This window comes from Tenrec ecaudatus, chromosome 13 (assembly GCF_050624435.1).
Source record: "Tenrec ecaudatus isolate mTenEca1 chromosome 13, mTenEca1.hap1, whole genome shotgun sequence".
Classification (NCBI taxonomy): domain Eukaryota; kingdom Metazoa; phylum Chordata; class Mammalia; order Afrosoricida; family Tenrecidae; genus Tenrec; species Tenrec ecaudatus.
The window spans coordinates 61,275,205-61,288,022 of NC_134542.1; the positions used below are offsets into that span (position 1 = coordinate 61,275,205).

Consider the following 12,818-nt stretch of genomic DNA (forward strand, 5'->3'; position numbering starts at 1 on the left):
GGCCCTGGGGGGTTGGGAGACTGTAACTGTTTACCGAAGTAGAAAGCCTGGTCTTTCTCCCTCAGAGCCATTGATGGTTTTGAATGGCTGACCTTGAAGTTAGCAGCCCAACAAGTAACCACTATGATACCCGAGCTCCTAGTTTGAAAATAATGAGGGGGGCATTCTTCGGTTGTCGTCTCTCTCGAGTGAATCTGATGCCGGAACTCAAGGATGCGGTGACTCAGCAGGAGAAAATGGCGATCGTGAGGTGCTCACAATGTCCACAGAGGAGATCATTAAGCGCACATAACTGCTGGACAGTCAGATCAAGATCATGAAAAGCGAGGTGCTGCAAGTCACACATGAGCTGCAGGCCGTGAAGGACAAGATCAAAGAGAACAGTGAGAAGATCAAAGTGAACAAGACCCTGCCGTACCTGGCCTCCAAGGTCATCGAGCTGCTCGATGTTGATCCCAGTGACCAAGAAGAGGATGGTGCCAGTATCGACCTGGACTCTCAGAGGAAGGGCAAGTGTGCAGTGACTAACACCTCTACCCGGAAGACATACTTCCTGCCTGTGATTGGGTTACTGGATGCCGAAAAACGGAAACCCAGAGACCTGTTGGGTGTGAACAAAGACTCCTATCTAATCCTGGAGACTGACTACTGAGTGGGCAGTGACTCAAGAGTGAAGGCCATGGAGGTGGGCAAGCGGCCCACAGAGCAGTACAGTGACATCGGGGCCTGGACAAGCAGATCCAGAAGCTGATGGGGGCCATCGTCCTGCCAATGCACCACAAGGAGAAGTTTGAGAACTTGGGGATAGCCAGCCTCCAAAGGAGGTGCTGATATATGGGCCCCCTAGCACCAGGAAGATGCTGCTGGCCAGGGTGTGCGCTGCACAAACGAAGGCCACCTTCCTCAAGCTCGCTGGCCCCCAGCTGGTGCAGATGTTCATCAGGGACAGCGCCAAGCTGATGCAGGATGCCTTTGCGCTGGCCAAGGAGAAGAAGCTGTCCATCATCTTCATGGACGAGCTGGACGCCATTGGCACTAAGCGCTTTGACAGTGAGAAGGCCGGGGACCGGGAGGTGCAGAGGACGATGCTGGAGCTCCTGAACCAGCTAGATGGCTTCCAGCCCAACACTCCAGCCAAGGTTATTGCAGCCACCAACAGGGTGGACATCCTGGACCCCATCCTGCTGCACTCAGGCTGCCTAGACCACAAGACTGAGTTCCCGATGCCCAATGAGGAAGCCTGGGCCAGGATCATGCAGATCCACTACCGCAAGATGAACGTCAGTCCCAATGTGAACTATGAGGAGCTGGCCCGCTGCACAGACGACTTCAATGGGGCCAAGTGCAAGGCCGTCTGTGTGAAGGTGGGTATGATGGTGCTGCGCAGGGGCTCCAGGGAGCTCACCCACGAGGACTACATGGAGGGCATCCTGGAGGTGCAGGTCAAGAAGAAAGCCAACCTGCAGTACTACACCTAGCAGCTGCCAAGCCACTCCCCAGCCTGCAAACCAAGTAATAAAGATGGCTTCCGGTCCCCGCCCCCCCCCACACCCCCAAAAAAGAAAACACTAAGGGGATTCAAAACAGTTTATGGAAAAATGGAATTAACATATAATGGATTTTTTTCCCCCCATGAACTTTGAAGTCCTCTCTTCTATAGCTTGGATCAGGCATACCTTAGTCTTCAAAGTGACATCATTGCTTTCAAACACCTTAACGGGCTCTTTTGCAATAGATTTGATTTCTTGGTGACTGTTCCCATGGGCATTGATTATGGAGTCAACCAAAATTAATTTCTTGCCAATTTCCGTATTTTCCTCACTTCCCATGATGCTGTTTTAGGTCCAGTTGTGAGGATTGTTACTTCCTTTACTTTGCGGTGTGATCCAGACCAAAGGCGTGCTCTTTGATCATCAATGAATGCTTCAAGCCCTCTTCACTTTTACCAAGCAAGGTGTGTCATCTGCATGTTGAAGGCTGCTAATGAATCTACCTTTGATCAATCCTGATGTCTCATTCTTCTTCATATAATCCAGCTTCTGAATCATTGCTCAGCATCCAGATGGAATACGTGTGGTGAAATGATACTGCACTGATACACACCTCCGTGCATCACCCCCTTGTTCTGTTTGAATGGCTGCATCTTGGTATGCATATAGGTTCGGAATAAACACAATTAAGAGCCCTAGTATTCACATTCTTCTATATTTATCCATAATTTTGCTATGATCCACACAGTCAAAAGCCTTTGCAGAGTTAATGAAACACAGGTAGACATCTTCCTGAGATTCCTTGCTTTTAGTCAAGATCCAACTGACATCAGCAATGATATCTCTTGTTTTGTGTCCTATTCAGAACCCAACTTGAATTTTTGGCAGTTTTCTTTTGGTGTATCGGTTTAACCATCTTTTCTTTATTCTCAACAGATCTTGTCATGTGTGTGTTATTAATGATATTGACTGATAATTTCAGCATTCTGTTGGATCATCTTTTCTCAGAATGGGCAGGAATATAGATCCCTTCCAGTTGGTTAGCCAAGTAACTGTTTTCCAAATTTCTCAGCACAGACTACCTTTAGTTCTGCATCCTCGCATATGTCACAGGACCAACATGATGTAGCGTTGTGGGGAACCACACACATGTATCATAACCAAGAAGATCTTATTGGATGCCATCTTTGGAAACTCCATATGCTTCAACTAAGTTCAACAAAGTAGAGTTTCAAGTGTAATTGCAAGAGATTCTATGTCTCTAGCTCAAATACGGAGAATATCCTATGGAAATTGAGAAGTGGGAGGAAGGAAGTCTCAAGGTGTTGAAGGATGTTGAAACAGTTGCACCCACATTTTAAATATATATATGAATACATTATATACACTCTATGTGCGAGCGCACACACATATGCATATGTCTCGGTTTGAACTAGACTGAACTGGTTCAAATCATTCATTAGGGCAGGGAAAAGGAGGGGAAATAAATGGATGAAAGCATCACCATTATCCATTACCCTTTGTGTACTCAGAAATCTTACTTGATAGACAATGATGATGGCAACAAATGTACAATTATATGCTTGATACCATTGATGTATGGAATGTTATCAGAGCTGTAAGAACTCCCGTTCAGATGACCTTTTTAAAAAAGACAACTCTCACCTGAGGAGCATTCTGGAGAAATGGATTGCAATTCTGGCCCAGTTGAAACAGATAGGGAGAGCTGTCTTCTCAAAGACAGCAAAGAATTTAGACATCCATTGGATGTAAATGACTAAGGGAACAATAAAGTAGGGGACTAGGAGGGGCGGCCATAGAAAGAGCTCCACGGTTCCTGGCAGAGGAGAATAACCTCTCTTCTTTCCTGTCCCCTTGGAGTTTCTTGGCCTGTAATATCTGTGCTCCACGGCACAATGTGTATGTTTTGAGGGCAGGGCAAGGCCCTGGGTTCTCAAATGAAGATAATCTCATCTTAGCGTCTACAAAGCTGGGACCCTCTTGGAAATGGGTGACCTAAGACTGAGTTTCCCTTTCCTTGCGTTGAACAACACTGTTCAGTGCCAACCATCTTTCCCTTAGTGTTTATACTTCTTGAACATGTTCCAACTCTTATCACATTGTTCTCCTCCCTTTGAAAATATGTACTCTGCAGGTGCATGAAATAATACACTAGCAAATTCAGGTTTTGAAAAGTAAAGATTATTTCATTCAGTCTAAACTCAATGGGAATTTTCTTGCTTAACAAGGATATACCAAATACTCGATAAACTCCTTGCAGGCAACAACCGTGTCATGTAAAAGACTTTTGTTATTCCTGTGTCCTGGATGCTTTTGTTACTCCCATGTCCTGGATGTAGTAGTTTTAATAAGTAACTTGAATTTTTTTCTTTCATGTTTTGAGATTTAAAAAAAATTTTAAGGTATGCACCTTTTTGGCATTTTCTTTTTTAAAAAATCATTGTATTACGGGCTCTTACAACTCTGATCACAATCCATCTATCCATCCGTTGTGTCAAGTACATTTGTACATTTGTTGCCATCATCATTCTCAAAACATTTGCTTTCTACTTGAGTCCTTGGAATTAACTTCTCATTTTCTCCCCCCTCCCCCCCCCAATGAACCCTTAATAATTTATAATTTTTTTAATGTCTTACACTGAGTGATGTCTTCCTTCACCCACTTTTCTGTTGTCCATCCCCCTGGGAGGCAATTATAGGTAGATCATTGTAATTGGTTTCCCCTATCTCCCCACCTTCCCCTTACCCTCCTAGTATCGATACTCTCAATCTTGGTCCTGAGGGGATCGTATGTCCTGGATTCCCTGTGTTTCCAGCTCTTATCTGTACTAGTGTACATTCTCTGGTCTAGCCAGATTTCTAAGGTAGAATTTGGGTCATGACAGCGGGTGGGGGGTGGGGGGAGGCGGTAGGAAGCATTAAAGAACTAGGGGAAAGCTGTATGTTTCATCAGTGGTACACTGCACCCTGACTGACTTGTCTCCTCCCCGAAACCCTTCTATAAGGGGATGTCCAGTTGTGAATTATTAACAATATTCTTGTGTTTCCTGCTCATTTTCTTCTTCTTATTTTCCTTTTTCCTTTCCTTTTTTAAAATTATCTGACACACAATTTCATTTCACTATTATGTCTCTGCAGGTTCCATGTCAGGTTCTTTGTGAATGATTTCTCCAAAGCCTGCTTGCAGTGTGCAGATCATTTTGCCAGCTTTTCGCATCCCAGCTGAAAGGGTTTAATTTAGGTTGAAGACACTGGCTTGAGCTATAATTAATTAATTTAGGCTTCAGTATCTCAAGTAGTTGGAGATATTAATTTACAGGTAAATTCTGGGAGTGTCAAATTACACAACTGAAAGAAAACAAGTGCTTTTCAGTTTATTGGGCACTGGTATGCTGTCATCAGGCTTTCTTTTTCTTTTTCTCAGTCAGGGTTTTCAATCTATCTATTTATATATTTGTCTATTTTCTAAGCTTTTATTTGCTGAAAAATTTCAAAGGTAGAGAAAAGTTGAGAATCAGATACTGAACTTCCACCAGTAGCTCACTATTGATTGTGCTGATCTTTAGCACACTATCTACTTTTATGCCCCCAACTGAGTTGTCTTGAAGTTAATACCAGATAATATCTTTTTGTTTCTAAATATTTTTCAATTTGGATTTCTAAATGAAGAGGGTTTTTTGTTTCTTTTAGGAACTGTATTTCTACTTTTGGGGGGGCAGCTTTTAGAATTTTATTTTTGTCTTTTAAGTTCTTAGATTTCTTTTTTTTTTTAATCATTTTATTGGGAGCTCGTACAGCTCTTAACACAATCCATACACCCATTCATTGTGTCAAGCACATTTGTACATATGTTGCCATTATCATTTCCAAGACATTTTCTACTTGAGCTCTTGGTATCAGCTCCTCTTTTTTTGCCTCCCTCCACCCACCCCCACCCCATGAACCCTTGATAATTTATAAATTATTTTTATTTTCCTATTTTACACAGGCAGCTGTCTCCCTTCACCCACGCTCCTGTTGTATGTCCCCCTGGCACGGGCGGAGGAGGGCTTGAATGTCACAGTAAAACCACAATAACACTCTTTCACCTGGTTTGGAGTAATTTCAAGAAGCTAGAAAGTGACAGACAGGTTTGTTAAAGAGTCAGACAGGTTGTTAATACATCAACGGGGCAAAAACAAAATATTCCACTATCTCCTTTTAAATCGTGCACGTTTCATAATATTGTTGATTTAAATACTAGGAGATTCCTGTGGGCAATGATTTTTGAGTAACTGTTTTTGTGTTTGTTCATTTGTTTTTATTTTAAAAGTGAATATCTTTCCTAACAAGTACCACAACCGAGTTTTTTTCGGAAACAGAAACTCATTTTCTCACGGTTTAGGAGACTAATATTCTGAATTGGAGGTGCTTGGCTGGAGGTCGAGACCGTCAGCTCTGTGGAAAGGTTCCCTGCCCTTTGGCTTCTAGTCCTGGGCGATCTTCATGCGGCTTGGCATCTCTCTTGGCATTCCTCTTTCCCCATCTCTTCTCTCATTTGTTTGTTTAATCTCTTTTAGAGCTCAAACAATATTTCCTCAAAAGACACGTACACCAAACCTGTTTCCTGTGTCCTTGAGTGAAACCTGGCTGTAGTGACCCTAGAGAAAGAGCAGAGTGTGCTGAGACTCTGTATGGAAGCAAACTGCCACACCGTTCTCCCAGGACTGGACCAGCAACCATCTGCTTTAACCACTGCACCAGTAGGGTTCCTCAAGCTCAGGTAGGTTTAGAGGTGGGAGATACAATGTAACACATTTAGAGGTGAGGATTTACAACACATATTTGGGGGAGATACAATGTAATCCAAACACATATTTGGGGGAGATACAATGTAATACAATGTAATCCAAATTCAATTTGGAGGAGATACAATGTAATCTCAAATATTTGAGAGTAAGTCAAAAAATATTGGTACTAGAGTCTCAATTCATATATGCACAACTTGGCTGCGGACAAGTTCTCTTCATCAGCGTCTTTGGAAGGTGTTTTAAGAAAATGGAAAAGGCCAGGCGTTGCATGGAGGACTTTTTTAATTTTTTTGGTATAGCAACAATTAGGGGTACCCTCTAGACTCTCCTTAGGAAGCCTGGTCCCTTCAGACTCCTTTTTACTCCCCAACTTCAAAAAAAAAAACAAGCACGAACATTAAAAGAAACATGATTTCAGTCCCTTAAGGATATCAAAATTGTCTTTTGACATGGCACAAATGTAAGAATAGAATTCTTCCTGAGAAGGTTAACAAAACCCACTGTCACTGAGTCAGTTCTGACTCAGGCTGTAAATCTTTACAGGAGCAGAAAACCTTGTCTGTCTCCCTTGGTGGGGCGGGTGGGCTCACGGAGCCGCACTTGCTGTGAACAATCCCACGTGTCACCCGCTGCATCTCCAGGGCTGCTGTGGGAAGGGTCAGAGAGATGCTCACGCCGCCTTCAGACAGACCTAGAAGGTGATCTTAAGAAACAACAGCTTCACGTTTTTTTATATTTTTGCCTAGTAAAGGTTTCTATGTTTTTGTAACAATACTTTTTAAATTACTCTCATAAATACATTGTAGATTTAATGGATACATAAAATAATAAAATATGTTCATGATTCTGCAGCTATTAATATTTTGGTGGTTCTCCTTTTATATTTTTCTTGTCACTTAAAAAAAAGGCCTATCACTCCTGAATTGTTTTGTGCCTTTTTTTTTTAACTATGTGGTGAATACACTTTTTTTAAAAGGCTTTTAAATATTATGGTCTGTCACAGTCACAAGACTCCCTCTGTGGTGAGGTGTGAAGAGAAACCTTTTGGGGACATGAAAGGTTAGGGTGGGCACAATACTGACCACTTTGCAAGCCCACGAGACTTCTCCTTTTGACCTTGGCCATGTGACCCCAACAGGCGTGGGCGTAAGGGGAGGGCGTTTCGGGTGACGGTGAGCACGAGGTCCCGGCGCGGCTCCCCTGACCCCGGGCAGGAACCACTCGGCCCAGCTCCGTCGGGAACGGAGGGCCAGAGAGCAAGTTCGCGGTGCGCACGGGCTGCGCTCCAGCCTCTTACCCCTCTGCCCCCCCTACCCCGAGCTGGCGCCGCCATGGGGCGGCGAGTGCGATAAAGCGGGACAAGGTTCTGCAACTTCAGACCCGGGAGGCGCAACTCCCCTACCCGCGCCTCTGCCTGGTCTCCGGGCGTGTTTGTTCCGAGTGTTTAAACTGTGTCCAAACGCCCGTGCCCGCACGACCTTCGCCAAACAACTCTTGATCTCTCGGGTGCGGAGCGCCGGTTTGCCTTGCGGGCGAGAGCAACCCGGGCGCGGGCACCGGGGAGCGGCTCGCAGTCCTCCCTCCCCCCGTGCCCCGGTCGGGACCCCGGTCCTCGGCCCTCGCCCACCCGCGGGCCGCCGGCTTCTTGCGTCACCCGGGCGGGGGTGGGGGTTTTCGGAGGTGCCCGCGCGGCCGGCGGGGTAGGAAGGGCCCGCGCCTCGCCCCGCCCTCGGAGGGCGGGAGGCGGAGCGGGGCCGGAGCGCGGCGGGCACTCGGGCCGTGTCGCCCAGCAGCCGAGCGCTCGAGGTCCGGGAGGAGCCGCCGCCAGTGCCGCCCTGTCCGCGCTCGGGCAGCCGGGACGGGCCGCCGTCGGGGAGCCCAGCGCGCCGTCCTCAGCTCAGCATGATGGACCTGGAGCTGCCGTTACCGGGACTGCAGTCCCAGCAGGTGCTGTCCCGGTGCTGGGGACGCGCGGGGCGCCGGGACGAGGGCAGGGTGGCAAGGGGACCGCGGCCGCGAAGGACCGTCGGTGGCCGGCGCCGGAACTGCAGCGGCCGGGAACTGGAGCCGCTGCGCTTGCGCTGGGGGCCCGGCGGGGGGGGGGTGTCGGGGACCCCGGGGGCCACGCGACAACTGCGTGCCCAGGGCCCCCGAGGGCCACAGCGGGACGGGGTTCGAAGCCCCCCCGGCCCCCGGCGCGCCGGACCCGCCACGCCTCTGCCTGCACCCCGCCCGGGAGCTGGACGCGGAGCCCCAGGCGGCCGGGGGCCTGAGGGCCTGGGAGGCGGCGGGGCAGGAGGCCGATCGCGGCGGTCGGAGCCGGGCGGCCCGGTCCTTCCGCTACGGCGCAGCCTCCCCGCCCCAGAGTTGCCCAAAATGTGCCTAGTCACAGGGGCCGCTTTCGGGGGAGCTGAGGTCGTCCCCGGCTGCGACCCAGAGCCTGCCTCGGCCGCTGCCCGCCGCCCGGGATCCTAGGACCTAAGCGGGCCGGGGGACCCGGGCCCCTGCGCGGCGCCCTCACCCCACCGGGCTGTCTCGGGGTGCCGCTTCGCCGGCCCGGCCCAGTCGTCCGTCCCTCCACCCCCTCTGGGGGCCCGGAGCTAGCACGCCCACCCCCGGGGCGGGAGCGGTCTGGCGGTGCCCGTCGCGTGCGGAGCCCCGACGTGTGGCGGCCCGGCCGCGGGAGAGGGTGGGCTGGGGGCCGCGGGGCAGGCGGGCAGCCCCTCGCGGGCCGTGGGAGTGCGGGCTGTGGACTGGGCCGTGGGAACCGCGCCGCGGTGCCTCCTGCTAGCGCTCGCCGCGTGCGTGCTCCCCACCCACTTCGGGCTCCGTGACAGCCAGTGGCCGGTTGGCTGTCACGGCGGCCCTCAGTTGGCCCTTTCCTGCTTTATAGCGTGCAAACCTCTTCGCTCCGGGGCCAAGGGACAAGTTGGAGCTGTTGATCTGTTGCGCAATTGTTCTTTTTCCCCAGAGCGGCTTTGTCTTTGGATTTAGCGTTTCAGACTTGCAATTCCAAAATGTGTAAGGCAGGATATTCGGCTCTGTGCTGCCCAGGGTAAGATCGCGAGTGTAGATTAGAATTTCTATAGCTTTGGTGGTGCCACACAGTTCTCTGATTCCAGATATTTATTCCCCTCGTGTGCTTTGTGTGTGTATATAGATTTCTCCTTTTCTATTTGAGAATTTGCCTCAATTTCTAAGTATGTTGCCTTCTCTTTTTTTGCTAGGGCAGAAAGTGGGACACTTGTATTTCTTAATGTTTTGTTCACAGCTCTGTCAATTGTCATAAAAGGAAAAAAGTTTCTATTTAAACTTCAAGGGAGTTTTTAAGGGCACATGTATATTTACAGATTGTTTCTTTTCTTGTGATTGAAATAAATATTTGATTCAAAGAAAGGTGTTACGGGATAGGCTGGTCAATGTGTTATGTTTGTAAATATGATGTCTTAGGCAGATCCTGGGTATCTAATGTAAGCTTATATGTCATTGACGCTGTGTTGTTATTTATTGTGCTGTTTTTTGCTTTAAGGTGTTTTGTCTTGAATTTCCCCCAGTGGTGACTGGGTTTGTATCCTCCCGGTTCCCACCAGTATGAAAGAGTGAATTCCTCTTTCCGACTGAGATGCTGTTCAAGCGTAATCTATTGGAATACTTCTTTGCTCCAAAGGCTCTATGAGCTAATGGACTTTAGTTCTCCTAAATACAGGAGTGGTGTCTAACGCCTTCTCTTAATTAAAAAATTCCCTTTATTGTGAACATTCCATATACAAACTGTACAGAGTATTGTGCTGCTTTCTCCGTGGTGACTTTTACAATTATGGCGGATACAATTGCTGCATTTCCATTCTTGTTATTGGGAAGAGTGCATGTTTGAAGACTATGACAAGACAATGGAGTAACTTCCTAATGGATTTCATGTTTATTACTTTGACATAAATCATGTTCAGTGATTGTAGTCCCAAGAGATTTGAACTGAATTGAAAGTGGATTCTGAGCATTTGTCAATGAAAACTCCAGCTGGGAAACTCTTGGGGGCATGGTCTTTCACTCTGCAGAGAGGAGGTGTTGATGACCAGGGCTTCCCAACCCATCTGGTACTCTTCTTACAAGTTCTTTTGAAGATGAGAGATGAAGTTGATGTTGAATTAGAGTGACAAAAAATTTTTTAAGTCTAAACATGAAGAGAAAAAGAAAATTGGCCTCTCCTGTCCTGAACGAATGTTAAGCAAAGAGCAACTTGGCTTTTGAGATATGTGAAAAAAATCTCGTGAGAGTGTCAAAGCAGCATGTGATATAGGCTATGTTGAGCCTACAGGTCTTGTTGAATCAAAAAAAAAATACCTTAGCCAGTTTGAAATCATCCTTTCTCGCTAACTTGAGTTCTTATAAACAATACTTGGAAAAAAACATACCTGTTTGTCTTTAGGATTGCCAGGAAGAGTTGAAAGTCAAATTTATATTTCTTAATATTTTATTTTTTATTCAAGATGAGTTGTTGAGTTAAACTTTTTAAAGAAGGTTTTGTATGAGTAATCTTTAATTTCTCCATGAACTTGGGTTAACATTTCAGTGCAGACTCTCGAGTATAGAAAGAATTTGGCACAAAGATGATAATAGATAAAGTCATCATGGGGCACTTCCCTGTCTGCCAGGCAGTGCGGCAATTGTTTCACATTCATAATTTCACAGTGACCCCATGGTGAAGAAGGAGCTAGAGAGAGGGAGAGGCCAGGATTCCTACCTAAAGTGACTCAAACATTGAGTGACAGAGGTAGTGTTTAAACATGGCCAGTCTATCTCTGTAGGCTTTTAATCATTTCCGAACTGGGCCATGCCTATTGCTACAGAAACAAACACACTGAACCGAGTCAGTAGCAACCCTATAGGACAGAATAGAACTGCCCCTGTGGGTTTCTGAAACTGTAAATCTTTATCAGAGCAGAAAGCCTCATCTTTTGCTCTAGGAGCAACTGGTGGTTTTGAACTGCTGACGTTACAGTTAGCAGCCCAAGGCATAACCCACTACACTACCAGGCCTCCTGCCTTGTTGTCAGGCACTGTCAAGTTAATTCCAACTCAGGGGGCATCCTAGGCTGGCATCATGATGGGAGCAGGTCGCCGGGTCATTTTTTCCCCTTGGAGCTGCTGGTGGGCTGGAACAAGCGATCTTTTGGTAAGTAGCCGAGCACTCAACCACAGGGTCACCAAGGCTCCCTCATCCTTGGAGAGTGGATAAACCCAGAAAACCTGGTGGGAGAGGAGACAAGAATGAAAAGATAAATGTCCTCACTTTTTCCCATTCCAAGGCATTTGGTAACTATGCATGTGATTGGCGGAGATGGACCATATGAGATAAACTGAGAGCAAACACAGCCCGGCAATGGAGTGATCACATGTGGCCCTTTTAAGGCAGACAGAAAAGCCTAAATGGGTTTAGTTGTGAAAGGCAAGGCCACTTCTTAATATAATAATAGTTGGGTTGTCTTTTGTTTGTTTTTTAATTTGTGGAATTTCAGCAGTGCTTATGATAATGCTTCCCAGGTTTTAGGGCCCACTTTTCTTTTCATTAAATCTCCTGGTGGCAGGATATTGTGTGTCTGTGTTTGCCTTGGTTAGTTGGTGTACTCTCCTGTCCCATTGGATCTTTGTGTATTTTTAATTTAAAGTAGTCGTCCAAGGTCAGGTAGGAGGTAAGAGCACGCGGAAGAGCAGGACAAACTATGCCAATCCATTGCCGTCAGGTTGATTGTGGCTCACGGCAGCTCTGTGTCTTCCAAAGAAGACTTTTTTTTAGGGGGGGGAGGGGTTATTTTCTTGTTTTAATCGTAACAAAGTTACAAAAATTTACCTCCTATTCAATAAATTTCTTATTTAACATTTTAGTCACCAGATTCTTTCCCAGAAGAAGACTTCTTGACTGTCATTCTTGTGGAAGGAATCCTTGGGTCTTGTGCATGGTTATGCACTGGACAATTACCCCAAACTCACCCAAACGCATCACAGAAGAATAGGCTGGCAGTCTACTTCAGAAAGGCCACAGCCCCAAAAACCCCAGGAAGCAGTTCTACTCTGTACACAGGGGGTCAACTCACAACATCAAACTTTATGGATGGCCAGGCCTTTTCTTTTGCAGCACAGCTAGGTGGGGTCCGACGGTCAACCTATAGGTGAGTAGGCGAGCACAAACAGGTTAACCAGGTTGAAGGGAAGTGGGTGGGATGGGAAGAATAAGTTGACTATCGCTAGCAGCAAGCTGTTGGCTCAAATGGACCACTAATCCCCTATTTGGGCACTTTGTGAATGGGAACCAGGGTAAGGACTAGAGCATGTCTAATTGAGGATAACCCAGGGCTTTGAAAATGGTACATATCAAAATTACATGTATTTTATTTCCTAGATTTTATTGCTAAACAACTTGTCTTCGGTACTATTGCTTTATTGGTCTAAGATTGCTTTGGGAGTTTTCAAATCCAATGGACGAGTTGCCTGGGTAAATCCAGGCTATTTAAATCTTCGT

General features: G+C 46.9%; 1 protein-coding gene and 1 pseudogene across 2 annotated transcripts in view; both read left to right on the forward strand.

The window, feature by feature from the left end:
• The first annotated feature begins 259 nt into the window (after positions 1-259).
• LOC142423948 (26S proteasome regulatory subunit 6A pseudogene) lies at positions 260-1,478 on the forward strand (annotated as a pseudogene).
• A 6,592-nt stretch (positions 1,479-8,070) lies between these two features.
• The window catches only part of NFE2L2 (NFE2 like bZIP transcription factor 2), a 35,442-nt gene continuing 30,694 nt past the window's right edge, over positions 8,071-12,818 (forward strand). Inside the window, exon 1 of one of the 2 annotated variants that reach the window (XM_075528850.1) lies at positions 8,071-8,248. In XM_075528850.1, the coding sequence (XP_075384965.1) occupies positions 8,204-8,248 (45 nt within the window). In that variant the 5' untranslated portion in view covers positions 8,071-8,203. Of the gene's footprint in view, positions 8,249-9,207; positions 9,357-12,818 lie in introns of those variants that run through there. The other variant, XM_075528851.1, reaches the window with a different exon arrangement.